This window comes from Dendrobates tinctorius, unplaced genomic scaffold (assembly GCF_039654945.1).
Source record: "Dendrobates tinctorius isolate UK_male_01 unplaced genomic scaffold, ASM3965494v1 ptg000027l, whole genome shotgun sequence".
Classification (NCBI taxonomy): Eukaryota; Metazoa; Chordata; class Amphibia; order Anura; family Dendrobatidae; genus Dendrobates; species Dendrobates tinctorius.
The window spans coordinates 718333-746170 of NW_027361695.1; the positions used below are offsets into that span (position 1 = coordinate 718333).

At 45.9% G+C, this 27838-nt stretch overlaps 1 protein-coding gene across 4 annotated transcripts in view; it reads right to left on the reverse strand.

The window, feature by feature from the left end:
- The window catches only part of LOC141084729 (laminin subunit beta-1-like), a 69772-nt gene that overhangs the window by 29798 nt on the left and 12136 nt on the right, over positions 1 to 27838 (reverse strand). For 3 of the 4 annotated variants that reach the window (XM_073569602.1, XM_073569605.1, XM_073569604.1), the window contains exons 2-14: positions 24611 to 24714; positions 9187 to 9362; positions 7277 to 7400; positions 3960 to 4033; positions 3701 to 3889; positions 3551 to 3614; positions 3073 to 3275; positions 2787 to 2907; positions 2368 to 2556; positions 2066 to 2245; positions 1811 to 1923; positions 1641 to 1720; positions 1402 to 1558 (exon numbers count right to left, since the gene is read on the reverse strand). In XM_073569602.1, the coding sequence (XP_073425703.1) occupies positions 1402 to 1558; positions 1641 to 1720; positions 1811 to 1923; positions 2066 to 2245; positions 2368 to 2556; positions 2787 to 2907; positions 3073 to 3275; positions 3551 to 3614; positions 3701 to 3889; positions 3960 to 4033; positions 7277 to 7400; positions 9187 to 9362; positions 24611 to 24665 (1725 nt within the window). In that variant the 5' untranslated portion in view covers positions 24666 to 24714. Of the gene's footprint in view, positions 1 to 1401; positions 1559 to 1640; positions 1721 to 1810; positions 1924 to 2065; positions 2246 to 2367; positions 2557 to 2786; positions 2908 to 3072; positions 3276 to 3550; positions 3615 to 3700; positions 3890 to 3959; positions 4034 to 7276; positions 7401 to 9186; positions 9363 to 24610; positions 24715 to 27383; positions 27547 to 27838 lie in introns of those variants that run through there. The other variant, XM_073569603.1, reaches the window with a different exon arrangement.

Consider the following 27838-nt stretch of genomic DNA (forward strand, 5'->3'; position numbering starts at 1 on the left):
CATCACCGTGGATGAGGCCTGAGATGTAGGAATGCAGAGATTATTTCATGCAATCGCAGGTTAATATCGAATCTGAGGAATTTAAATGGGGCACAGAGGGCAGGAGGGAAGGTTCGCTCCCTGGCACCCGGCCACCTATTTAGTCACATTTCTTTCCTCTAACAATGGCCCCTTTAGGAATCCGGGGCAGGTGAAACGTCTCCATCTCACTAATCAGACGGAGAGATAAATTTAAGCTGCCAACGCGGCATAGCGGGTAACTTAGAGGGATGATGGAGATTACCCAGCACAATGGTGCCATTTTTTATTGTGGCAAACACAGTAATAGTCCTGTCTTATATGCAAATGTGTATTAATGGTTGCTAATTACTTAGCGAATCTTCACCTGTTAACCCCTCGCTGCTCCAATATTCTGTGCTGAATAATTTCTTAATAAATTGTGAAATCAGACACAAAAATCAGTTTTTAAGATACAGAGATCCAAGTCCCCTGCCTAGATGTGTTACTCACCCCTCAATGTGTCCCCCATTTTCTACAATGGGGTCTCTCTGCTCCTCTGCACCCCTCATGCTTAGGCAGTGTCCATTCATGTAGTTGGCGTCCACGTCGATACTACAGCCTTTTTTCTTAACTCTGTTATTGGGTTCTGCCATTCTGTTGGGGTTGTTCTGCAGTATTGGACTCTGCTGCAAAATCGACTCTACTACTTCACTGAGTCAATTCTGCTATTCTGCTTTGCAATATTGGATTCTGCAGCAAACACAGCTCTGTTACTTGCAATGCAATTTTGCTTTGTCAGATCTACAATATTGGACTCTGCTACAAATGCAACTCTGCCTCTGAACCTCCTTAGCAACTCAACTCAGTTATTCCAGTTGTTCAAAGCTGAATTAACTCTGCTACTCAGCTCTGCGTCTTAACCTCATGTTCAACTAAGCTCTGCTACACCGGTTCTTCATCGCTGAGTCTAATCAGCTTCCTTGTGGATTACAAATCTGCTACCCCTGTTGTCATAGCTTTAACTCTGCTTCATCGATTTCCGTGGTACCATTTCTTCTCTTGTTGCCATCCTGCTACATCTGCTTCTGTTTTTTCAACTAGATCATTTTGCTGCACCAATTCAATCTGTTCATGCTGGTCATCTGGACCAAGGGCTTGGAGGATCCACTACTTTGGGTGACTCTTAACTACATGGAGTTTAATAAAATTCTCTGTACCTGCAGCCACCACTAGAGGGAGCTCACTGCTTACTGGGCCATTACTTACTGTGTGCAGTAAGCTCATAAAGCTCTCTCTAGTGGTGACTGCAGGCAGCCAAAACAAGGAGTTTTCAATAGCGAGCAGCCATGTTTTTTCTATTCCTGGGAAACCCATATACATTTGGATGGTGTAAATTCTCACCGGTGTTTGTGGATCTGTGGGGGAAATCTCCTTTGCGTTTTCTGCTTCATATGTATAAAAATCCAGAGGCATGCAGAAATACCCAGGTTGCACGTCATCACACTGCCGACCTATAATGTTGGAACGACAGTCGCACTGTCCGTCCCCTAAGGAGCACCTGTAGGGAGAAGTGGGGTAGACGGTTTCGTTTGGGTACATTGTGGATTCGGCATTTATTGAGTTAAAAAATATAGACTCACCTGTTGTTATATGCGCCACCAAAATCACAATTGCAGGGCCGACAGCCCATCATGTCGTTACTCAGACCCCAAAACTCGGGCTGTAGCCAAAAGATTAAACAAACTGTGAGAAAATACTCTACGTCATGTATAAATCTTCACGCTGATGGTAAAATCTGCGGGTCGCTCACCAGACACTGGTTACAGTATCGCCCCGTCACAAACCGCTTACAGTAACAGTCGCCGCTTATCTGGTCACACGGGGGGCTTCCCGCTATGATACCCCGGGGGTCACATCTACATGCTGGAAAATAGAAGGGACGGAAGACAATGAAAAGGTCGTAAGTGATGGAGAATATGGGAACCATCATGGGCCGAGGTCTTGTTGGCATCTTCCCGATAGAAGAGCAGATAACTGAGTGTAGCAGATTATGCATCAGTCTTACGTTGGCAGCCATCAGGGTCATTTTTGCTGAGTCCGAAGAAGTTCTCTTTGCAGCTGTCGCATCGCACTCCCTTCACGTTTTCCTTACAGCGGCACTGACCCGCGATCATCCCCAAGTTGACATTCGTGTGACTGTCACACACTCCACCGTCCAGGGAGCCCACTGGGTCACAGTCACAAGCTGCACATGGAAAGGCCAAACTTTATCTCCAAGGTCTATGGCTGTTGAGGAAGCAAAACTAACAACTACCAGCATGCCCGTATTGCCATGCCGGAAGCCGCGGATGTAGAATTTGGACTCACGGATGCAGGCGGTATCTGCCCGGATGTCTGACCAGGGGTTCAGGTAGTAGAATGGCTTGCACTGCTCACAGTTACGCCCCATCGTGTTGTGCAGGCAGTCGTCGCACACTCCTCCGCTCATCTCTCCGGTGGCCAGGTAGACCGCCATGTCAAAGTGGCACTTTCTGGAGTGGTTGTTACAGTTGCATTCTGGCAGAAAGCAAAGTCAACAATCATCTATTGTACATTTTAGCGAACTAGAATCTCCCCCACCTTCCCAGCTGTTGCAAAACTTTAACTTCCAGCATGCTCTGAAAGAGCATGAACCTGCTGAAAAGCATAGTTTGGCAGTAAGAGAAGAACCAACGCTTTGAGATCACTCTTCTGAATGGTGCCATTCTTCATGGCTGGAGGCCACAAGGTCCTGCTGGGAATCTTACGTTTGCAGGTATGAGGGTTGTTGGGTTCTGCTGGCCTCCATGGAAGATCGTGATAGAAATCCTGGCAGTGCTCGCAGTTCAGGCCGACGGTATGATGTTTGCAAACACATCGGCCATGGATCTGTTAAGAAAATAGAGGATCATCAGTACACCTTTTTTTTTCACCCTTGGCAAAGGTTGCATCCAATGTCCTAATCCTGAGTTATAGGCACAAACGCCTATTGGCGCCTCCACGGCACACGCCTCGGTTGCCCCCTCTATGCCGCCCATTACGAGACATATTTACCATTCCCTCCACTCCTCCTTCTACACCTTCCACAGGAGAGCACTCCGAAGCATGGCCATAGCAGAAGCAGCTCCCGCGGACCACCAGCTCGTACACGGCGAAGTAGTATTTCTGCAGGACCTCCGCCCGCTGATCCAACAGGTTATCGCCCAATGTGTGCAGTTTGGTGAAGTTTATCCTCAAGTTCGTGATCTGGAGAAGCTCTGAACAAAGATAATGATATCAAGGACATATATAACTAATATCAAAGGGCTATAACCTAAGGGGCCGGACTACCATCTAATGTGTATGAGGCCTCCTGACTCTTCACCCACACATAATGACAGGAGAGTTAGCTAAGGGGCTTCTGCTGCGATCCACACAAGGATTAATCCTACTGTCGGCCTTGTAAAGACTCGATATCTACCACAATGGGCACGGTAATGGCAGGCATCACCCACCATAAATTAGTAACCCTCCATCATCTGATCATACAGACCTTGGATCCCCACACTATAGGGATCTTCCACTTTAATGGCCGGATCCAGGACTTTGAAAATCACCTAAAGACAAGGAGGAGGAGAACGATGAGTATCCATTCACATATCAGGACCGCGAGACCCCCTGAGTCACGGCCCCCTATACCAACCTCTCCTTCAGTGGACGGCTCGATGTCCGAGTATCTCTGGTCGCAGATGACGTCATCAATCCTCTGGAGAGCGTGGACTGGCACCCCGGGGAACATCTTGGTGCAGTTATACGAAAAGTAACGGTAAACTTTCCAGGTGCGGCCGAAATCTGCAGACCTTTCTATCAGCATGGCGGCAGGTCGGAACGTCTAGAGAAGAAAGGAGCAGTGACCAATCAGGAAAAAGAAATCCAGAAAAGACTTAGAAAAGGAAAATTACCTTAAATTTCATGATGAGATGGGTAAAGTGAAATTCTGCCTCCAGGTCCAGCCGTACACTGACCGCCTCCACCCCTAGAAACACGGGCACAAAAAGAGTACAACCCATAACCAACGTATGTCATCCATCCACAGGAGAGGTGATGAATGTATGATCGTGGGAGTCTGACTTCCGAGACCCACAACCATCACAAAGGTACCAAAGTCCCCTGTGTAAATGGAGCAGCAGTAAGATACTGTATGTGACCAACATCCTATAGACAGGTCGGACCCCCAGCAATCATCAGATGATATATCTCATGGGACAATCCCTCTACATCGCCATTAAAATATTAGAAGAGTCATTGAGAGAGTCAAAGGACCCCTATAATAGTGACAGCTGCAGGACCCCCATAATAGTGACAGCTGCAGGACCCCCATAATACTGACAGCTACAGGATCCCCATAATAGTGACAGCTACAGGACCCCCATAATAGTAACAGCTGCAGGACCCCCATAATACTGACAGCTACAGGACCCCCATAATACTGACAGCTGCAGGACCCCCATAATACTGACAGCTGCAGGAACCCCATAATACTGACAGCTACAGGACCCCCATAATAGTGACAGCTGCAGGACCCCCATAATAGTACCAGCTGCAGGACCCCCATAATAGTGACAGCTGCAGGACCCCCATAATACTGACAGCTGCAGGACCCCCATAATAGTGACAGCTGCAGGACCCCCATAATAGTAGCAGCTGCAGGACCCCCATAATACTGACAGCTACAGGACCCCCATAATAGTGACAGCTGCAGGACCCCCATAATAGTGACAGCTGCAGGACCCCCATAATAGTGACAGCTGCAGGACCCCCATAATAGTGACAGCTACAGGACCCCCATAATAGTGACAGCTGCAGGACCCCCATAATAGTGACAGCTGCAGGACCCCAATAATAGTGACAGCTACAGGACCCCCATAATAGTGACAGCTGCAGGACCCCCATAATAGTGACAGCTGCAGGACCCCCATAATTGTGACAGCTGCAGGACCCCCATAATTGTGACAGCTACAGGACCCCCATAATACTGACAGCTGCAGAACCCCAATAATAGTGACAGCTACAGGACCCCCATAATAGTGACAGCTGCAGGACCCCCATAATAGTGACAGCTGCAGGACCCCCATAATTGTGACAGCTACAGGATCCCCATAATTGTGACAGCTACAGGACCCCCATAATACTGACAGCTGCAGGACCCCCATAATAGTGACAGCTACGGGATCCCCATAATAGTGACAGCTACGGGACTCCCATAATAGTGACAGCTGCGGGACCCCCATAATAGTAACAGCTGTAGGACCCCCATAATACTGACAGCTACAGGACCCCCATAATACTGACAGCTGCAGGACCCCCATAATACTGACAGCTGCAGGACCCCCATAATAGTGACAGCTACAGGACCCCCATAATAGTACCAGCTGCAGGACCCCCATAATAGTGACAGCTGCAGGACCCCCATAATAGTGACAGCTGCAGGACCCCCATAATAGTGACAGCTGCAGGACCCCCATAATAGTGACAGCTACAGGACCCCCATAATAGTGACAGCTGCAGGACCCCCATAATAGTGACAGCTACAGGACCCCCATAATAGTGACAGCTACAGGACCCCCATAATTGTGACAGCTGCAGGACCCCCATAATTGTGACAGCTACAGGACCCCCATAATTGTGACAGCTACAGGACCCCCATAATAGTGACAGCTGCAGAACCCCAATAATAGTGACAGCTACAGGACCCCCATAATAGTGACAGCTGCAGGACCCCCATAATTGTGACAGCTACAGGACCCCCATAATTGTGACAGCTACAGGACCCCCATAATAGTGACAGCTACAGGACCCCCATAATACTGACAGCTGCAGAACCCCAATAATAGTGACAGCTACAGGACCCCCATAATAGTGACAGCTGCAGGACCCCCATAATAGTGACAGCTGCAGGACCCCCATAATTGTGACAGCTACAGGATCCCCATAATTGTGACAGCTACAGGACCCCCATAATACTGACAGCTGCAGGACCCCCATAATAGTGACAGCTACGGGATCCCCATAATAGTGACAGCTACGGGACTCCCATAATAGTGACAGCTGCGGGACCCCCATAATAGTAACAGCTGTAGGACCCCCATAATACTGACAGCTACAGGACCCCCATAATACTGACAGCTGCAGGACCCCCATAATAGTGACAGCTACAGGACCCCCATAATAGTGACAGCTGCAGGACCCCCATAATAGTGACAGCTGCAGGACCCCCATAATAGTGACAGCTGCAGGACCCCCATAATAGTGACAGCTACAGGACCCCCATAATAGTGACAGCTGCAGGACCCCCATAATAGTGACAGCTGCAGGACCCCATAATAGTGACAGCTACAGGACCCCATAATAGTGACAGCCAGAGAGATGACATAATAAGGAAGATGGGTGACAACCCTTGTGCTGCTGTCATGGAGGACACATTGGTTTCTGGTATTTTGGGGGTGTAGAGCCCCTCTGGGGGTCCGGCCGTGCTACCGTTGTGCACTTTACCGTTCTGGCCCCGGGACTTTTCTCTTCCTGAATTACAAGTGACTGGAAGGGTCTGAGACGTGGCCGAGGGCCAGGAGACTGCGGCCGCCCGCTCGCCGTCAGTCATTCCTCAATCCCATTTGTGCCTGTGGTGCTTCTGTGCTGGCAACAGTTTAACGATATGTAAATGTATGCAAATGAGCTTTTAATAGGGAGATTTACTGCAATTAAGTCCAATATGGAACAATGGGGAGCCATGTCTGGGTCACACTGGATTATGCAGCATTCACTGATGTCAGTGGAAGGAAAACTGGGGAGAAGCACAGACGGCCCATTGTCTTCATAACAGCTGTGGGACTACAAGGCCAAAGATGCCCTGCCAGCCTTTATCATAGAGATACCCTGCAATTATCAACTTCAGGGCCCCTGTTTCAGATTTCACATTGGGGTCCTGGAGCTTCAAGTTATAGGAGGGGACAAACTCACAAAATCTTTACTCCCCCCAACTACTATTCACTATTTGTAATATTGCTTTGGGCCCCTCAAGCCCCAGGGCCCGAGTGTGTCCGCCTCCTTTGCAACTCCATAACCACTGTGTATGCTTTGGTGTCTGGGTGACCAAAAGGTTCATAACACCAAAGTGGCTGCCTATAGCTAAAACCTCCAATAGGAACAGCAGCTCTGAAGCACAAAATTCTGCTTTACCAAATGAAACACCATTTGGGAGAAGCATCTGCCATTTTCTTACCGTTTTCCGACTGCCACCATGTCTTCTCTTCATCCCGTCCCGTCAGGTAAATCACATTCTGAATTCTGTGGCTCCCTCGCTGGTAGGGGACACGGGAGTCACAGATAAAACACTTTTCAGCCTCCTGTAATAATGGGTTAATGGAATCAGTGGTCAGCTGTTGAGAAACTACAAACTTACTACAACTTCAAAGACTCTAGTCTGAGGTACAATAGCATAAATGACCTGTGCATGTGTGTGTCGGTTTGTACAAAAAAAAAAAATCTGCTTTTTAAGAAGACCTGTCTAAGTGACCAGTTTTGGTTTTATTTTATTCCCGCTGCTCACCTGATTATTCCATTTTTTCTCTTTTTAAAATCCAACATACGGTTCCAGAGATATTGGCCTTTTCATGTTGTGGGGGTGTGGCTCAGAGGATCCTCAGGGGCGTGTCTTTATATCTTATGAACAACGCCCCCTGGTAAAGACCATAAAAATGTCCATAACTCTGGAACCATATCTCGGATTTGAAAAAAACAAAAACTGTAATGCTCAGGGGAACAGCGGGAATAACATGAGATTAAAAAATGGACACTTTTGACCTGGTGGCAAGTTCTCTTTAAAGAACCACATTTCAAAAATATATACTCCAGGCACATTGGAATTGGGTTAAAGCAATGGTTCAGGGCCAGAAATTCTAACATTATATACCAGGAAAGACTATAAGAGATCCATGTGGAGAGAACTCCTCGCTTCAACTCTTGGTGGCATCAGGGATTGACTTTCTTCAGGTATCGGCAGCAGCAACAGAGCCACATTGTTAGGACAGAGACTCTGTGCCCAGATAAAGTGTTGGCCCAATTCCTTGGCATTTTTCTGTTATCTCTACGATTAACTTGAGAATTTGTCTTCAAGGACAGGAATATAATAAGGTTTGTGTGCTGGGATAATGGACAGAAACCTTGAGAAGGAAGCTGGGCTGAAGGACAGTGATGCAAGACCGGCCATAGACATCACATTTTTGCCCGTCAGTAATAGGCGTTTATCTCCTTCCAATTTTCAGTTTTGTGCTTTAGTTTTTTTTCCTCCCCTTCTTCCAAGAGACATAACATTTTTTATTTTTACGTACGAAGGTTTGATTTTTTGCTGTACTTTTCAGTGAAAAAATCCAATAGGAGTGAATTGGTGAGAAAATTTTTTTTTTTTTTTTTTTAATTCTGTTTTTGCGTCAAAACCAAAACTTTTCTTTATTTAACAGATGGAAAAAAAAAATCAAAAATATATAAAAAAAAAAATTAAAAGTTGTTTTGCGAGACCCGACACATTTTTTCCATCAATAAACCTTTATGAGGGCTCGAGGGGGTTTTTTTTTGGCGCAAAGAGTTATTTGTACAATGTCGGGTAAACATACAACATTGTGAATTTTGTTTTTCCAGGAGTTGTGGTAACTGAAAAATAGCAAATCTGGAGTTTCGATTTTTCTTACTGGTTAATCAATAATTTTCTATTTTGATAGATGTGACTTTTATGGACGTAAAACAAAGCCACCAACTGCTGGGTACGATGCGGGCTCAGTTCCTGAGGCTGCTCCTTAAATGTGGACCAAATGTAGGAAGTACTATATTCAGGATAGGGTTAAAACTATTAAAATTTGTATTTATGGGTGGAGTCCAAAGCAGATACCCTTTTCGGAACAGGTAACGAATATAAAGAGCGTCTCTTGCTGTGGAGTACTGTCAGGTTTGAGCATTCCATGGACAGTTCATTGATTTCAGTGAGTACCTTGTAATACCTTATTTCTCCTGCGGTGGTGCTGCAGGAAAATCGAGCACTTCCCAGTTTCAGATTGCAGATGATCGCAGCACAGAAATTAAACAATTTCTTTCAATTTTTTTTTCTTACACAAAATACATCTGACCATTTAATCGTACCGAAAGATGGCTGACGATGCAGTACTCCTGAGGGGTGTCTACTCCACACGTGGAGGAGGCGGTGAGGCTCCCGGCCCGTCCAATGAGAAGATTTCCTGTAGCCGGATAACAACCTCCATCTGTGCATCCGTGATGGATCAGGTCCGGCTCGTCAGCTGCCGCCTCCAGGAGATTTACTGCAATTAGACACATTGATTGTTTCATTTGCGCTTTTTTTGTCTAGTTTTTGGTGTTTTTCGCCTGTTTTTTTCACTTGCGTCTTATTCTTTTAATTGCTTTTTTTTTTTTTTTTTTTACACTCAGGTTAATGTGCGCTCACTTTTTATTAAGTTCATCATTATGGCCAGAATTTGAGGTTTGAGCTATTTTCACATGATTTGTCGATCGCGGCATTTTAAAAAGCAGCAACATTTTTGCGCAGATGTCCTCTGTTATTTCCAATAAAAATAAGAAAAAAAGCAAATTTGCATTGTCATGATAAAAAAATGATCTTGTGTATACAGCACCTATGCAAACCTATGTCTCACCAGGGTTACAGACCCAGTGTAGTCTGATCCTGCAGTTGTATTGCTATTATTCCACTACCGACTTTTCTTGCAAATGTACAGTAGAAGAAAAGGCAAAGAGTAACCCATAACTGCAGGATCTGACTACACTGTCTGTTACCATCGTGATACAGCGCTCTGCACAGGGGCTGTATACACAGAATAAGCAAAACCAAAGAAATAAACAGGAGCGTAAGTTGGCGCAGTATTATGGGCACCACATAGTGCTCAATACAGTATTATGGGCACCACATAGTCCTCCATAGAGTATTATGGGCACCACAAAGTCCTCCATACCGTATTATGAACACTACATAGTGCTCCATATAGTATTATGGGCACCATATAGTCCTCCATAAAGTATTATGAGCACCACATAGTGCTCCATATAGTATTATGGGCACCACATAGTCCTCTGTATAGTATTATGGGCACCACATAGTCCTCTGTACAGTATAATGGGCCCCATATATTGCTCCATACAGTATAATCGGCCCCATATATTGCTCCATACAGTATAGTGGGCCCCATATACTGCTCCATACAGTATAGTGGGCCCCATATACTGCTCCATACAGTATAGTGGGCCCCATATACTGCTCCATACAGTATAGTGGGCCCCATATACTGCTCTATACAGTATAGTGGGCCCCATATACTGCTCCATACAGTAGAGTGGGCCCCATATACTGCTCCATACAGTAGAGTGGGCCCCATATACTGCTCCATACAGTAGAGTGGGCCCCATATACTGCTCCATACAGTAGAGTGGGCCCCATATACTGCTCCATACAGTATAATGGGCCCCATATATTGCTCCATACAGTATAATGGGCCCCATGTAGTGCTCAATACATTAAAAAAAAAAAAAACAAAAAAAAAAAAAAACACTCACCTCTCCCCGTTCCCCTGCTGCTCCGGTTTTAAGACCCTCTGCACTGCTCGGCTATAAGGTCGCACTGTAGTGACGTCATCACACCCTTTGCTCTGAGGCCTCACAAAGCTCAGAGGCAGAGGGTGGATGACGGGAGAGGGAGCGTCATTGTTCTCAACTGTAGCAGAATCCAGGATGCAGAAACAGTTGAAAGTACGACGATGTGGGGTGAGCGGGGCCGGTACTGTGGCTGGCATCAGGCCCCCCTGCTCACAGACCCCATAGAAGCTGCGTGGTCAGCCGCCAGTGGCCGTACACCACTAGTACTTAGCTATCACTATTTTGATCGAAAAAGTGTAAAAATGATCCCACCGTGACAAAGAGCACCCATGGGGCCGGTGTCTAAACAGTCGGGGCCCCTGTCCTGCTCGGCCTTTATCTACACTGAGCTCGGCTGACATAAGGTAAGGTTTTAATATTGGAGACAGAATGGGATGTCTCGGTGGGACGGCTTTTACACTTTTTTGATCAAATTAGTGTCACCTAAGTGCCCCATGTTATTTACATGTACTCTTACTTATTTACCTACTGCTCATTTTGTTTTGTTTTTTTCTTGCGTCTTATATACACAAAATAGAAGATTTTTAAACAATTTTCTGAACAGTGTCTAAAATGAACAGGATTCGGACAGGCGCTTCTTAGTATGGGCTTACACCACAAGCCCATACTAAGAAGCGCCTGTCCGAATCCTGTTCATTTTAGACACTGTTCAGATGTTCAGGTTTTAAATACATTAGATAGGGACTGCTTCAATACGGGTAACCTTGACGCGGTGAAGCAGCTTGGTGTACATTTTTTTTTGCAAAAAAAAAACGTATCGACTAAATACCCTGTATTTGTTATCCAGCACTTGCTGATTACTGTCATATATTTTACTGCAGAGTATTTTGCAAATCTGTTTTCTTGTGTCTTAGATGAAAACAATGAAGGTTTCGATGAAATGACAACAAGCAGTGATACTGAAAACCATGTAGAATTGATACAAAAAGCTTATTGGAGGATTGTATAGTTTTTACAAGATATAAAGAATAACTTTTAATTGATAAAAAAGAAATATCCCTTTAAATCATTTTGGTCCTCTATACCGAGGTAGCTGGGTACTAACCACTAATGGCCTCCATAACAGTGCCCAGGGGGGTTTTCACCCAACTTTTCCTCCGTGATTTCCCATGCGGTTCAGGATCTGTAGAAGACATCACCTGGACTTGCCTTTCCTTCTATTACTATTCCGCTGACTTCCTGACTATACAGAACCGGTTCTGCTTCTCCGGTTATTGTCCTTTATTCACCTCTCACAATAATTCAGTCATGTAAGGTCACGCTGCTTATACATGCGGCGCCGGCACAGTCGGGACAACACCACCCCTATTTGGCTCAGGACAGTGAGGAATTGTCAGGATTATTCCCAAAAAAGTGAGGACAGCCCTATCATGTTTGGGACTAATGGCTTAGACTGCCTAAAAGTCATTAATATCTATATCCTGTACATTCTCTTTAATAAAATTACCCTATAGTGTTCACCTTCAGCCACCACTAGGTGGAGCTTACTGCATACATTCTGTATAAATCATATGCAATGGGCTCCCCCTAGTGGTGCCTGTACAAAATGAGATAACCCTAGTAGTAGGTGCATAAATCATGTGGTGAGCTCCCCCTTGTGGTGGCTGTATAAGTCATGTAATTAGCACACCCTATTGGTGGCTGCATAAATCTGTATGTAGAGACCCCCCCCCCCAGTGGTGGCTGTATAAATCTGTATGTAGTGATCTCCTAGTGGTGGCTGTATAAATCGTATGTAGTGAGCTCATCCTACTGGTGACTGTATTTGCCTGTATACAGTGAGTTCCCCCTTGTGGTGGCTGTATAAATCTATATGTATTGAGGTCCTCCTAGTGGTGGCTGTATAAATCTGTATGCAGGGAGCTCCCTCTAGTGGTGGCTGTATAAATCTGTATGCAGTGAGCTTCCCCTAGTGGTGGCTGTATAAATCTGTATAAAGTGATCTACCCTTAGTGGTGGCTGCATAAATTTGTATGTAGTGGCCATCTGCTAGTGATGGCTATAAAAATCTGTATGTAGTGAGGTCGTCCTACTGGTGACTGTATAAACTTTTATACAGTGACATCACCCTAGTGGTAGCCGTGTAAATCTGTATGTATTGAGCTCCTTCTAGTGGTGGTTATATAAATGTGTATGTAGTGAACTCCCCCTAGTGGTGGCTGTATCAATTTGTATGTAATGAGTCTCCCCCTAGTGGTAGATGTATCAATTTGTATGTTGCGAGTCTCCCCCTAGTGGTGGATGTATATATCCGTATGTCGTGATCTACCCTGAGTGGTGGCTGTATAAATCTGTATGCAGTGAGCTCCCCCTAGTGGTGGCTGTATAAATCTGTATGTAGTAAACTCCCCCTAGTGGTGACTCTATAAATCTGTATGCAGTGAGCTCCCCCTAGTGGTGGCCGTATAAACCTGTTGTGGCAGGGCTAAGGGTCGTGTAATTGATGGGAGATATGTGTCTCATAAATGGCTTATCTCCATAATGTAAGGCAGAAGTAAAGCATACCAGATATTGTTATTGTTTTTGTTTGAAGGACCTGTGGTGAGGTCAGTCATGTGACCAGTCAGCTGCTGGGAACGTGGGTGTGGCTACAGCCTTATAATGTGACCTGCTCCTGAACCAGGGAGCTGTATGTGGGGAGGACTACACCTCCCAGCATGTGCTGAGACTCGCGGTCTGAGTCTGCAACCACGAAGGTTTATGTTTTGTTTGCCTAAGCTAGAGGCTATTTTTGGTGATACGCTGTTTTATGGTTTATGACAGAAATAAACCTCATGAACTTTGGAAGAACCGGTCTCCTGATTGTCTCCCGCTGCACCTGAGTGAGTCACATCCCCACAATTGGTGGAGAATGCGGGCAGCGGTCCCAGCAGAGACTTGAGACAGTTGCTGCATGTCCTGGGTGAAGTCTGCAGCGGGGCAACAAGCATTGCCTGGAATCATGGAGGACCTCATGAAACACCTGGTCCAGTCCCAGGCACTGCAGCAGGAAACCAACAAGCTGTTGTTACAGCAGATCCAGCAAAGCCAGCAGGAGCAGCGGCAGCAGTTCCAGCAGAGCCAGCAGGAACAACGGCAGCAGATGCAGCTTCTGGCAACCGCCATCCAGGAGGGCAGGACGAGCGCCCCAACCCCAGGTCGGGCTGATGCCACCGACGTCGAGAAGGTGGTAAGACGCGCATTACAAAAAATGACCCCTGAGGATGATGTGGAGGCCTTCCTGACGGTGTTTGAGAGGGTGGCTGAGAGGGAAAAACTTCAGCCAGAGCGGTGGGCGGAGGTACTGGCCCCTTACCTAACGGGGGAGCCCCAGAAGGCGTACTTTGACCTGACGGTACAAGATGCCAGAGAGTATCCCAAATTAAAAGCGGAAATTCTCGCACGCTTGGGGGTAACAATGACTACCAGGGCACAGCAAGTTCATCGCTGGGCCTATCACCGGGACAAACCCCCGCGCTCCCAAATGTTTGACCTGTTGCACCTGGCTCAGAAATGGCTGCAGCCAGAGTCGGCTTCCCCTGCACAGATGGTAGAGCGAGTTGTGATGGATCGGTTTGTGCATTCTCTGCCGAGACCTCTACAGACTTGGGTTGCCCAGGGTGATCCCCAAAATGCTGATGAACTGGTTGGGCTGGTCGAGAGATACCAGGGGATGGAAGGTTCCTTGGGGAAGCAGCCCATTCCATATTGGGGGTCCCAGCAGGGGGCAGAGTCACAAAAAGGGGTGGTGCGTCCAAGGTCAAAAGGGGCGGGGGAGGCGGTGCCCAAGGTCCCCTCGGGTGTTATTTGCTGGAAGTGTCATGGGCCAGGACATATAGCGGCCCGTTGTCCCCAGACCACCGAGCAGATGGACTGCAGCATGGGACGCCGTAGTTCATACTACGCATATCCAGCTTGCAGTGTGAACTCGCTACCTAACAAGGGGCCACAAGCGTGTCCCGTGAAGGTGAACGGTCGAGCAGTAATGGCGCTTCTGGACTCCGGGAGCTTGGTGACCCTTGTGAGGGCCAGTTTTCCTCTAAACATACTCCCGGGTAAAAAGATTGGTGTTCGGTGCATACATGGCGATGCAAAGGACTACCCTATGGCTAGGGTGAAGATTGAAACGGCGCATGGCACCGAGTCGCATGAAGTTGGCGTTGTTCGAGACTTGTTGCATCCCATAATTATTGGCCGGGATTTCTGTCTGTTTTGGGATCTGTGGGGGATGGGTTCTGAGTGTGCTAGCAAGAGCAGGGAACCAATCCACCCCACTGAGGTATCGCCACCACCAGAGGCAGACGAGTTCCCTTTATGTGTCCTTGTTGGGGATGAAGAGGAAGGGTCCCCTGTACCTGACATCCCGGAGTTAGGGGTGGCCGGTGAGAATTTTGGGACTGCCCAACATAGGGACCCCACACTAAGGGAAGCCTTTAACAATGTCACCATCATTAATGGGGTTGCACAAGAGCCGGGAGCAGACACAAGGTTTCCCCATTTTATGTTGAGTGGGGAATTGTTGTACCGGGTCACGAAAATAAGGGAGGAGGTGGCAGAGCAGTTAATAGTACCAGGCCCCTATAGACGAAAAGTGTTGGACATGGCCCATTCACACATCTTGGGGGGACACCTGGGGGTGGAAAAAACCCAGGAACGGATTGTACAGAGGTTCTATTGGCCTGGGTGTCACCGGGAAATAGTAAACTATTGCAGGTCCTACCCGACATGTCAGTTAACTGCCCCCACATCTCATTTTCGGAACCCTCTTGTGCCACTGCCCATTATTGAGGTGCCATTTGAGAGAATTGCCATGGACTTGGTCGGTCCCTTAGTTAAATCAGCTCGGGGCCATCAGTACATATTAGTCATCCTGGACTATGCCACACGCTATCCTGAGGCCATTCCCCTGAGAAACTCCTCTGCGAAGAGTATAGCCCGTGAGCTGGTCCATGTGTTTTCCCGGACGGGTTTGCCGAAGGAGATCCTGACCGACCAGGGGACACCTTTTATGAGCAAGGTGATGAGAGAATTGTGCAGAGTCTTGCAAATTTCCCAGCTGAGGACTTCAGTGTACCATCCACAGTCAGATGGCCTTGTTGAGAGGTTTAACAAGACCCTGAAGAGCATGCTGAGAAAAGTCATAGAGGAAGATGGTAGAGACTGGGATTGTCTCTTACCGTATTTACTGTTTTCTATCCGTGAAGTTCCCCAGGCCTCCACGGGGTTCTCCCCCTTCGAGCTTCTGTACGGCCGGCATCCGCGAGGTCTCCTAGATATAGCCAAGGAAACCTGGGAAGCCGAAGTCACGCCCCACAGAAGCGTCATTGAGCATGTGGCACTGATGCAGCAGAGGGTTGCGAAGGTGATGCCCATTGTTAAAGAACATCTCCGCCAGGCACAAGAGGCTCAGGCCAGGGTCTACAACCGGTCAGCCAGAGTGAGGCAGTTCAATCCGGGAGACCGAGTTCTCGTGCTAATACCGATGGTGGAAAGTAAGTTCTTGGCCAAGTGGCAAGGGCCATATGAGGTGGTGGAGAAACTGGGAGACGTAAACTACAAGATCCACCAACCCGGAAGACGGAAGCCATACCAGGTTTACCATGTTAACCTTATCAAGCCGTGGCAAGATAGAGAGCCAGCGGTAACTCCGTGCTTGCTGGGCAACCTAGAAGGGGAGGTTGGAGCCGTTACCATAGCGGAGACTCTATCGAAGGCCCAGAAGCAGCAGTGCCGGGAGTTACTCCAGAAAAACCGCGACCTGTTCTCAGAGTTGCCGGGGTGCACGAAGGTGGTGGAGCACGAAATTCTGACCGAGCCACATGTGCGGGTGAACGTGAAACCATATCGTATTCCTGAGGCCCGGCGAGAGGTAATCTCCAAGGAGGTGCAGCGTATGTTGAAGCTCGGGGTCATTGAGGAATCCAAGAGCGACTGGTCGAGCCCGATTGTCCTGGTCCCAAAACCTGATGGTGAATGGAGGTTCTGCAACGATTACCGGAAGCTGAATGAGGTCTCCAAGTTCGACGCTTATCCCATGCCACTCGTTGATGAGCTCATCGAGAGACTTGGACCTGCCAGGTACATAACCACTTTGGATCTGACCAAGGGATATTGGCAGATCCCCATGGCACAGGAAGCCAAGGAGAAGACGGCATTCTCCACACCAGACGGGTGCTTCCAGTATGTCCGGATGCAGTTTGGCCTACAGAGAGCTCCAGCAACCTTCCAGAGGGCGATGGATAGAATCCTTGCACCTCATAAGCTATACGCTGCCGCATACCTGGATGATATCGTCATCTTTACCCCGGACTGGGAGACTCACCTCGAAAAGGTCCAAGCAGTGTTTGACGCTCTAAGAGAGGCGGGGTTTACAATAAACCCGAAGAAGTGTGCCTTGGGGAGAGAAGAAGCCAATTACCTCGGATATGTAGTGGGGCGTGGTGAGATCAAACCCCAAATCAATAAAGTGGAGGCAATTCAAACATGGCCGAGACCTCTGTCAAAGAAGCAAGTTAAAGCCTTCCTGGGGATTGTGGGATATTACAGGAGGTTTATCCCAAACTTCGCCACAATGGCTGCACCTCTAACTGATCTGCTTAAAGGGACAAAGTCAGTGATGGTCAGCTGGTCCGAAGAAGCAGAGTCAGCCTTCCAAGAAATGAAGGGAGCTCTTTGTAAGCAGCCCGTTTTGGTGGCCCCAGACTTTAAATGTGAATTTGTCCTCCAGACAGATGCCTCAGATGTCGGGGTAGGAGCTGTCCTTTACCAAGAGATACGTGGGGAGGAGCATCCTGTTCTCTACTTGAGTAGGAAGTTGACTTCTTGTGAGAGAAATTACTCAGTTGTAGAGAAGGAGTGTTTGGCCATAAAATGGGCAGTGGACACATTACGGTACTACCTGGTGGGACGGAAGTTTAGGTTAATATCCGACCATGCCCCACTCAGGTGGATGAGGGAAACCAAGGGCAAGAATGCTAGGGTCACCCGCTGGTTCTTAGCCATACAAGACTTCAGTTTCCATGTAGAGCATAGGGCCGGGAAGCTACATGGGAATGCCGATGCCCTCTCCAGAATCCCTTGCCTGGTAGGTGAAAGTGCCAAGCCCCACGGCTTTAGGCAGAGGGGGGAGGTATGTGGCAGGGCTAAGGGTCGTGTAATTGATGGGAGATGTGTGTCTCATAAATGGCTTATCTCCATAATGTAAGGCAGAAGTAAAGCGTACCAGATATTGTTATTGTTTTTGTTTGAAGGACCTGTGGTGAGGTCACAGTCATGTGACCAGTCAGCTGCTGGGAACGTGGGTGTGGCTACAGCCTTATAATGTGACCTGCTCCTGAACCAGGGAGCTGTATGTGGGGAGGACTACACCTCCCAGCATGTGCTGAGACTCGCGGTCTGAGTCTGCAACCACGAAGGTTTATGTTTTGTTTGCCTAAGCTAGAGGCTATTTTTGGTGATACGCTGTTTTATGGTTTATGACAGAAATAAACCTCATGAACTTTGGAAGAACCGGTCTCCTGATTGTCTCCCGCTGCACCTGAGCGAGTCACATCCCCACAATGTATGCAATGAATTACAAACACAGTTTCCCAAAGTGTTGACTTCATCCTCTGCAAAAAAAAACAAAACAACACAGCTCTGCTCTCTAAAGAGATATATCATCAAGCTGTTATTTTTGGGAATATAGTTGGAGCCGATTAGAATTCTGTGAATACCCTCTGGGGAATTATACTTCTTTTTTGTCATTCACAGGTTGCCCGTTTCAGCGCTTCCGCCGTATCCATGGGCTATAAGCCCCTGTATATGAACCGCTACTACGTCTGCTAGACTGAGCAGAAGATATGCGGAGGGTAAGGCCATGTTAATCGAATGTCCCGGACGCATCAGTACATCTGGCTGACTCCGCATTGTGCTGCACAGAAGCCCCTCGCCACATCGCCGCTGCCCTATTCTTCTTGCTCCTCAGACCTCATCATACGTCTGCTCCCGTTCGGTCCTGTGCCACCCGGAGACCTTGTGAGCTCCACTGGTCATGGCTACCAGCCTGTAGATGCAGAAGCATAAAGGGCCTCAAAGAATGCCACGCCACACCCAGAACCATGCATGCGGTACATTTCAGGGGTTAATCTTCATACCTCTTTACCTTTTTAGAGAAGTGTTAATCACGACCGTGGAATGGGAAGAATGTTAAGAGCTTACATTGGCCGAGCTAAACATTACCTAGTACTAGGAGCGGCAGCAAATACGAGGCCCAAGAAGAGCTATGGGCCCATGTGTCAAAGAGGAAAGGTTCACTGTCATTCAGGGGTTATCCGCTTCCAGATCATGAGCCTCACCTGCAGACAGAACCCTCGTTGTGGCTGGACCTGGTGTATCACTATCAGTACTTACAGGGCACCATATATATCCTGGAGCAGCGGGCGATGGTGGTCATATAACTTCCACAGGATCAGAGGAAAACATTAAAAAAAAAAGAAACAAATATAGAAAGTGCACTATAGATAGAAATAGGGATACTTAAGCTCCACCCTCAGCTCCGCCCAGGAAATCAACAATTAGCATCGATCACTTTTCTATAAGATACTTACACACATTGCTGCCGGCAGAAAAAAAAGACATATACAGGACTTTGCAAAAGTTTTAGGCTGCTGTGGTCTAAATGCTGCTAAGTCAAATGTTTTCAAAAATCGAAGTGTTAAAAGTTTATTTTTATCTATTATCAAAATGGAAAGTGAACGAATAAAAGAAATGTAAATCAGATCAATATTCGGTGACCGCCCTCCGTCTTCAAAACAGCATCAGTTCTTCTAGGTACACTAGTCACTTGCACTTAGGTGTAGGAGTAATCAATCTTACCAAACAGGTGGTAATTTTCATATTCATCTGTAGGTTGAAGCACAATCACTAACTGTAGCAGAAGCAGCTGTGTAGGAGGCTAAAAACTGGGTGGGAAACAGCTAAACTATGCTACAAGGGTGAGGTTGTGGCAAGACTGAGCACAGCAACAAAACACAAGGTAGTTATACTGCATCAGTCATCTCTCTCCCAGGTGAAGATTTCAAGATCTGCTGCTCAAGCTGTTTTGAGGAAGCAAAAGAAAGGGGCAACACTGAGATCCACAGACAAAGGCCATAGAAACTTAGTGCAGCAGATGATGGACACATCATGCTTACTTCCCTTCAAAATCAGAAGATGTCCAGCAGCTCAGAACTGTCAGCAACCAGTGACACTTAGCTACACCTATCTACTGTTCAGAGAAGTCAAGCCAGAACGGATCTTCATGGAAAAATTAGGCCAAAACACAACATGGATACAAGACAAAGTTACTCAAGTATGAACAAGAACTGGGGAGTAGAAAAATGGCAGCACTAGCTATGGACTGAAGAGTTAAAAGGTGGAATATTAGGCTGTAACAGAAGCAGTTTCTAAACAAACGGCTGGAGAGCGGCACAATCTGCAGGAACAGTGAAGCATGGTGGAAGGTCTCGTAAGTTTGTGGCTGCATTTCAGTAAATGGAGTTGTGGATTTGGTCAGGATTAACGGTGTCCACATTGCTGAGAAATATGTGCAGATGCTTATCCATCATGTAATACCAACAGGAAGTGCCTGATTGGCTCCAAATTGATTCTGCAGCCGGACAACGACCCCCAACATCCAGCCAATGTCATTAATAACGAGGAGCCCTAATCTCATCATAATCGTGTCTGTCTGGGATCACAGGAAGAGACAGAAGGATCCGCACAAGCCTCATACACAGGAGATCTGGGGTCACGTCTCCAATATGTTTGGAAGAACATCTTGCCGAGTTCCTTCAAAAACTTTGTGCAAGGGACCGAGAAGAAGTGATGGGTGATGGAGGCAACAGGCGGTCACCAAATACTGATGGGATTTAGATAATAAATTAACAACACTTAATTTTGGAAGCTTCTTACCTTGCAGTATTTCTTCACACCCGCCTAAAACTTTTGCACATTACTGGAAAACTCCAACCCAAGAATAAATCAGAAGTGATCACTTTTGGGTGGGGTTTACATAAACTATGTTCTCTTTGTATCTGATTATTGTGCTATACATTCCTCAGAGAGCTGCTGCCTAGAAATATTAGGGGCAATCATACAGAAGCAGAGGACCCCATGACCCTACACCTTATATTCGTCATATGTCAGCTTTATGCATTGACTGCTTCTGGCTAGATGATAAAATAATGGCTGCCTCCAGCCACCACTAGGAGGAGCTCACAGTACAGATGTATGCAGTTCCTTTAATTTAAAGTTTTGAAACAAAGTAAAAATAAATCCTATGTCACAGGTGGTAAAACCATGACTGGACCCTAATACCCCACCGTGCCAAGAAGATATTGCGTCCACCCATGATCTCCCGGGTGCAGGGAGAAGAGCATGTGTGATGCAGCGCCTTGTGGGAGATGCAGTGTTTGCACTGTGTCAGGCAGGTCTGTAGCAGAGGGCAGAATTTTGTAGTCATATTTGGCTGTGACCATAATGAATCGTTATAAGGAGAGAGCAGCGTAAGTATAAAGCATGGATCGATGCTTGCATCAGACTCCAGAGATCTGATATTCATAGCCAATTTCACCCCTGTCAGTATCCACAATGGTTGGCATCTCGAGCAAATGACCCTGAAGAATCTATTATTCGAGCCGCTTTATTTGCAGAGATTTGACGGATAAGTTCTGCATTTGTGACATTCCGTGGCAGCATCTGATACTATGGAGACAATCAGGTTTCCAAGGCTACGGATGTCCAAGAAGCGTCAAATATTCCCGTCTGCCAGCCGGAACTGCCAGCCGCTGCACAATCTACCAAGGTATAGCAATAGTCACATGACATACATATATATATATATATATATATTATAGCAATAAAAAAATACAAATGTGCCTTCCCCTTTAAGAATATGAAGCAGGTTACAATACCCCTGAACCTGCATCCCTGCCACATTGGCATGCGATATAAGTAATGTATTGTCTGAACCACCCCACGCCTAATTTTATTTTATGTAATAGATTTATCTAAAAAAAAAAAAAAATGCCGTACTGTTTTGTGTATACAGCTCCTATGCAGACCTATGTGTTGCTATACTTCCAGATTACAAACTCTGTGTTGTCTGATCCTGCAGTCACATGTGACGGTAGAGGACAGTAAAGGTCCCGTTACATTTAGCGATGCACCAGCGATCCCGACAACGATACGACCCGGTCAGGATCGCTGGTGCATCGCTAAATGGTCGCTAGTGAGCTGCCAAACAGGCAGATCTCACCAGCGATGCAGCAGCAGTCGGCGGTCGCTCTTACCTGTCACACGCAGCGAGGGTGACGTCTTCCGCTTGCGTCCATGGAGTCACTCGTCTGCGCCAGCAGGAAGCAGACGACGAGAAATGGACCAGGCCGATCTTGCGCGATCAGCGATAACCAGCGGGGGGGCTGGTCGGAGGTAAGTGTCACATGTAGCGAGATCGCTAGTGATATCGCTGCTGCGTCACAAAATCGGTGACGCTTTAGCGATATCGCTATGTGTGAAGGGGGCTTTACCCTACATGTAGGGTTTGTTTGTTTGTAGTCTGTAACATGGAGGCACATAGGTCATTATAGTGGATCCATGTGATGAAGAGAGCAGAGAAGCGAGAAATGAAGCGAGCAGTGAAGCGACCAGAAGTTAGAAATGACATGAGCAGAGAAGAGAGTGATAAAGCGAGTGGAGAGGTGAGAAGCAAGCGATGAAGAGAGAAACGAGCAATGAAGTCAGCAGTTAAGTGAACAGAGAAGCAAGCACAGAAGCTAGCAATGATGTGAGTAGGGAAGCAAGCAGAGAAGTTAGTGATGACATAAGCAGAGAAGTGAGTGATGAAGCAAGCAGAGAGGTGAGAAGCGAGCGATGAAGAGAGCAGAGAAGCAAGCAATGAAGTGAGTAATAAAGTGAACAGAGAAGCGAGCAATGAAGCGAGCAGAGAGGTGAGAAGCAAGCAATGAATTGAGTAGTGAAGTGAACAGAGAAGCGAGCAATGAGGCGAGCAGAGAGGTGAGAAGCAAGCAATGAAGTGAGTAATAAAGTGAACAGAGAAGCGAGCAATGAGGCGAGCAGAGAGGTGAGAAGCAAGCAATGAATTGAGTAGTGAAGTGAACAGAGAAGCGAGCAATGAAGTGAGCAGAGAGGTGAGAAGCGAGCGATGAAGAGAGCAAAGAAATGAGCAGCGAACCGAGCAATGAAGTCAGCAGTGAAGTGAGCAGTAGCGAGCAGAGAAGCTGGCGATGGCATGAGCAGAGAAGCACACGATGAAACAAGCAGGGAAGTGAGAAGAGAAGCGAGCAATTAAGCAACCAGAGAAGCAAGCAGAGAAGCGAGTGATGAAGCGAGCAGAGAAGTGCACGATGATGAAGTGAGTAGGGAAGCGATCCTTCATTCTTTTCCTATCCACTGTATTTTACAGAAATCACAAGACACATAGCCCATGCTCCAAAGCTTACAGTACAGCTGGCATTCTGACTTCCCGGCTATGCCTTTAACGCCATTTGTTTCGAGCTTCAGCTGTCAATTACCTTGGTGAAAACAATGGAAGACCGGCACTAAACCTAAATCACAAGCTGCAGTGAGTGAAGGGGATATGGACTGCATTGCTTAAATCATGTTTTCAGGATTTCCTTAGTATTGCTCAGGTGATAATTGCATCACCTGTACAATACAAAGGAAATCCTGAAAACATGATCTGTTGGTGGGCCTTGAGGACTGGAATTGGGGAACCCTGGCTTACAGGACTCAGAAGAAGGAACCTGTGCGACGGCTGCGCCACTGGCCGATGGTGGGTGTGGAGTGTGGACCCACTGCGCCACTGGCTTGGTTTACCCTAGAGAGGCGTAACTAGGTGACTACCTGGTCTAGAGCCTCTGACGGTGAGGAAAGGCTTGGTCCGTTAGGGTAGTCACCAGGAGCCACTCTAGGGCAGTCCGGACCTGCAGCAGCTGACCCACGAGTCAAGGCAAAAATGTGAGGCACATGGGATGAAGACAGAGATATGGTCCGAGGTCGGAATGGGCAGCACAGGTTCCAAATGAGTAAACAAGCTGGGTCAATAACAGGAAAGTAAAAACTAACATGCTCCTTGACAGATTTCTAGAGACTGACTGAAACTAGGAACCTAAGTTCAGGCAAGGTGTGGAGGGAGGAGCTGCCTAATAAAGGCCAGGGAAGCAAAACTCTACAGGACACAGCAGGTTAAATTCCTGTAGGGTCTGACCGTGTGTCCATATAGCCATGGAGAGACTCCCCAGTGCGCTGGCCTGACACTGGGAGCAGCAGAGCGGTGACCGCATTGAGTAGAACGGTGCTGAGAAAGCGTGTGAATTACCAGCATGACACCCTGCTTTCTCTTGTCCACTGTGCCATGTATTGCCGCTCAGCTACTTGTATCTGAGCTGCAATACCAGGTGCAGCCCATGGACAGGGGTGGTGCTATTTCTGGAAAAGAGATACCAGTATTATGTTTTCATGTCTCCTTTTAATGGAATCTTAAATAGAAAATAGAAAACAGTCCACTCTACCAATATTTATTTTCTGTTCCTCTGTTACTCCTCCTGTAAAGTGGGAATAAGACTGTGTTCAGATAAATGAACGTCGACATTCTGGGGCCAGATTTATCCGCTGATTGTAGATGTGACCGAGTCCGTGAGCAGCTCGTGCACTTCCACATTGATGAACATGGGTCCATGTATGGTCCACTGTGCACAAGAACAGCATATTGGCCAAAAATTAAATTGTTCGAAGTCGAACGTGTAAGGACACGTTCCCCTGAGTCAGGGAATAATAACTTCCAGCTTTCAATATTTTCATTGCTTTCCAGGAGGAGTAACAGGGGAACACCACAACTCCAAGAGTCAGAAACCAGGAATCTTACCCAAAATCAAGAGAGACACGAATCTCTGACGCCATTTTTTTCTCCAGTGCGTCATCTGCAAGTTGATGTGTCGCGATTTACTTCCAAAGTCTAGTGAATTCCACCTGAAAATATAAATAGTGTTAAATTGGAAGAGAGAAGCGCAAAAATATAAAATATACTTCTTTGCGCCTCCGAGAACGCTGTCTGACAACCAATATGGCTGCTAACACTACTCTTAAGAAAGGTGTCCATTAACTTTTGAAGACTTCTTCCTCACCGCCATGTTTTTTTCCTGCAGTCTTTACGCCAACTCCCCTCACTCTTTCCTTGCCATCACTGCCACAAAAAAAAGGAACTTTGTAAACAGTGAGGATTAAAACTCTACCGTTTTGTGTATACAGCTCCCGTGCATACCAATGTTTCTCTAGGATAACAGACTACAAGCAGAGTCACATGTTACTCCATTCTCTCCTGCCTCCTGTTATTGCTAAGACCGTAAAAGAGGAGGCAGAGAGAAGAGAGTAACACATGGCCGCAGGCTCTGACTACGCAGCAGTAGTTTGTAGTCTGTTACCATGGAGACACATTGTTTGAAAATTTGAAATCAAAGTTGGTTCACTTTTTACTTTAGATCCTTCAACGTAGAGATTATGTATCGAGTACAGTAAAGAGGGCACAAAGCTTGGGACTTATTTTTGCCAACAAAAGCCCCCCAAAGTGGCTCAGTAATGCCCACTGTAATGAAAATCAGTGTAGACCCCCTCCCAATAAAAGAAAATCTGCCCATGAATCCCCAGGGCCAAAACAGACACCATGGAAGGGCTATGAAATATCAAGCTAAGCGCTCTGCAGAGTGAAGCCATCAAACGGGGTGAATGAATGAGATTTGCCACACGCAGTAAGCGGCCCCTGCCCCTCATTGTCAGGGTCCTCCCTCCCAGCAGGGCATGGGCCACTCAGGAGCTCATCACTCATTATGGTGTCGTGGTCCAGACTTACCGACCCGGTCATTCCCGACAGGACTTCTAACATAACAAAAGGTCCATATTTCACCACCATTAAGGGTTAATATAATATCCAGCGATCTGTCAGGATCAAGAGTTTCACTTTTCTCAAAATCATGTACAAACTTTTCTGTTTTAGTATTTTAGATATTTTATTACTTTAAAAACTTCAAAAATTTGCAAGACTTTAGTTTTTTGGGGTTTTTTTTTTTAAATATTTTCATTTCCCAATTTTGGGATTTTTAAACTTTTTACTTTCCCAATTTTATTTTTTTTTACTTTATCAAATTTATGGATTTTTAAAACTTTTTTTTTTTTACTTTCCCAAATTAATCTGTTTTTTTTTAAAAAAAGCACATTTTATTTTTCCAATTTTGGGGATTTTTACAACTTTTTTACTTTCCCATTGTTTGAAAGTGTTTAATTTTTTTAAAACACTATTTTTTCCTGATTTTTTTTTTTCTTTAAATATTTTATTTTCCCAATTTTTTTTTTTACTTTTTTTTATTACATTTTCGCATTTTTTAAACTACTTTTATTATTTTTTTTATTTTTTATTTTCCCATTGGGGAAACTTATTTTCCTCAGTTTTATTTGTGGACCCAAGCTAATTCTTAAGGTTTCATCATCTGCGGCTAAGAGAGCGGCTGTGGTCTGACAGTGAAATTTAGGACTTGAGCCAGTTCTTGCGTGGTCCACAAGACAACCGAAAGGAAAAAAATATGGACATGGTGATTGGGTTAGGGGCAGATATTCCCATTCACGGCTCACTTTAATCCATAAAGACCAAACATAGACATTATATATATATTATATATACTTGTTTTAGTGAAATCCCAAAATGTTTTTCATTTCAGCAAAAACAAATATTTTTCACTAATTTTAGCAACATAAAATTACACAAACATCTCTATATCTGATCCAAAAGAAGACTTATTAGCCAGAAAATAAACCTTCCTAATATATTACTGTATACTATCACCATCTGGAGATTCTCACAGAAATGTTCATTAGATGTGAAACCAAAAAGAACAGAAATGTAATTAAATGATAAGTTGTATATAAAAGGAAACTAGAATTTATGTACAAAATGATATTTTGATACGAGATGGACAAATACATGATAGATAAATATTTAGATAATTGGGCTAATGAATCTATCATCTGATATTTATCTAATATCTATGTATTATAGCTCTTATCTTGTTTTCATTGATATATTTTTACTTATCATGCAATATATACAAAAATATATACAAAATACACTGTTATCTATCTATCCATCTATTACCTATCTATAGATCTATTATCTATCATCTATTCTCTATTTATCATCTATATATCATCTGTCTTTTATCTATCACCTATCAATTATCTATCATCTATTATCCATCATCTATCTATATATCATCTATCACCTATTGTTTATCATCTATCTATTATCCATCTATCATCTATATATCTGTTATATATCATCTATCACCTATTGTCTATCTATCATCTATCTATCCATCCATTATCTATCATCTATTATCCATCTATCTATTAGCTATCATCTATCTATCATCTAACTATTATCTATCTATCCATCCATTATCTATTATCTCTCTTCTATCTAGTTCTCCTGCCCCTTATTATTTCTGGCGCTTCCCCTTTGATAAGTTCTAGACCTCTCCAAGGAGTCTGAATGAGTCTTGCTGATTTCTTCGTCCTCCCTTCCAGACACTCCGCAGTTTTCTCATCCTTCATTCTAACATCTCCTTCTACTTCTAGATAAAGTCGGTTACCTTTAAGTTGACGTCACGGACACTTGTCTCTTCGACAACTCGCCGCAAATTTAAAGAAGCCAAATTCGGTGTCCTATCTGTGGGAGAGGGTCCGGCCCCCCAATGATGCATGGGGGGGGGGGGTGTTATACCAACTTACAGCGTGAGAACACTAGCAATGTGAAAACAAACAAGCAATAGTGCGACGAGCGAGCAGGACTGACGGCAGCGCTCCCTCCCTCCGGCCCTGATCCTAAATGGAGCGATTCTTATTCAAATTGGTACTGTCACTGGTGAGCGCGGGGCTGAAAGGGGAGCACATGGTTTCCAAGCTACAGGAATGCAGAGACTGATTTTTTTCTGCTCCGTGGGTCATACACTAAGCCTGCACTCTCCATCGCTTTTTATTCGGGACCGTACGGAGCCCCCCCCCCCCCGTCCATCTCTGCAACTGCAAAGTTTTACTGGACTGGCAG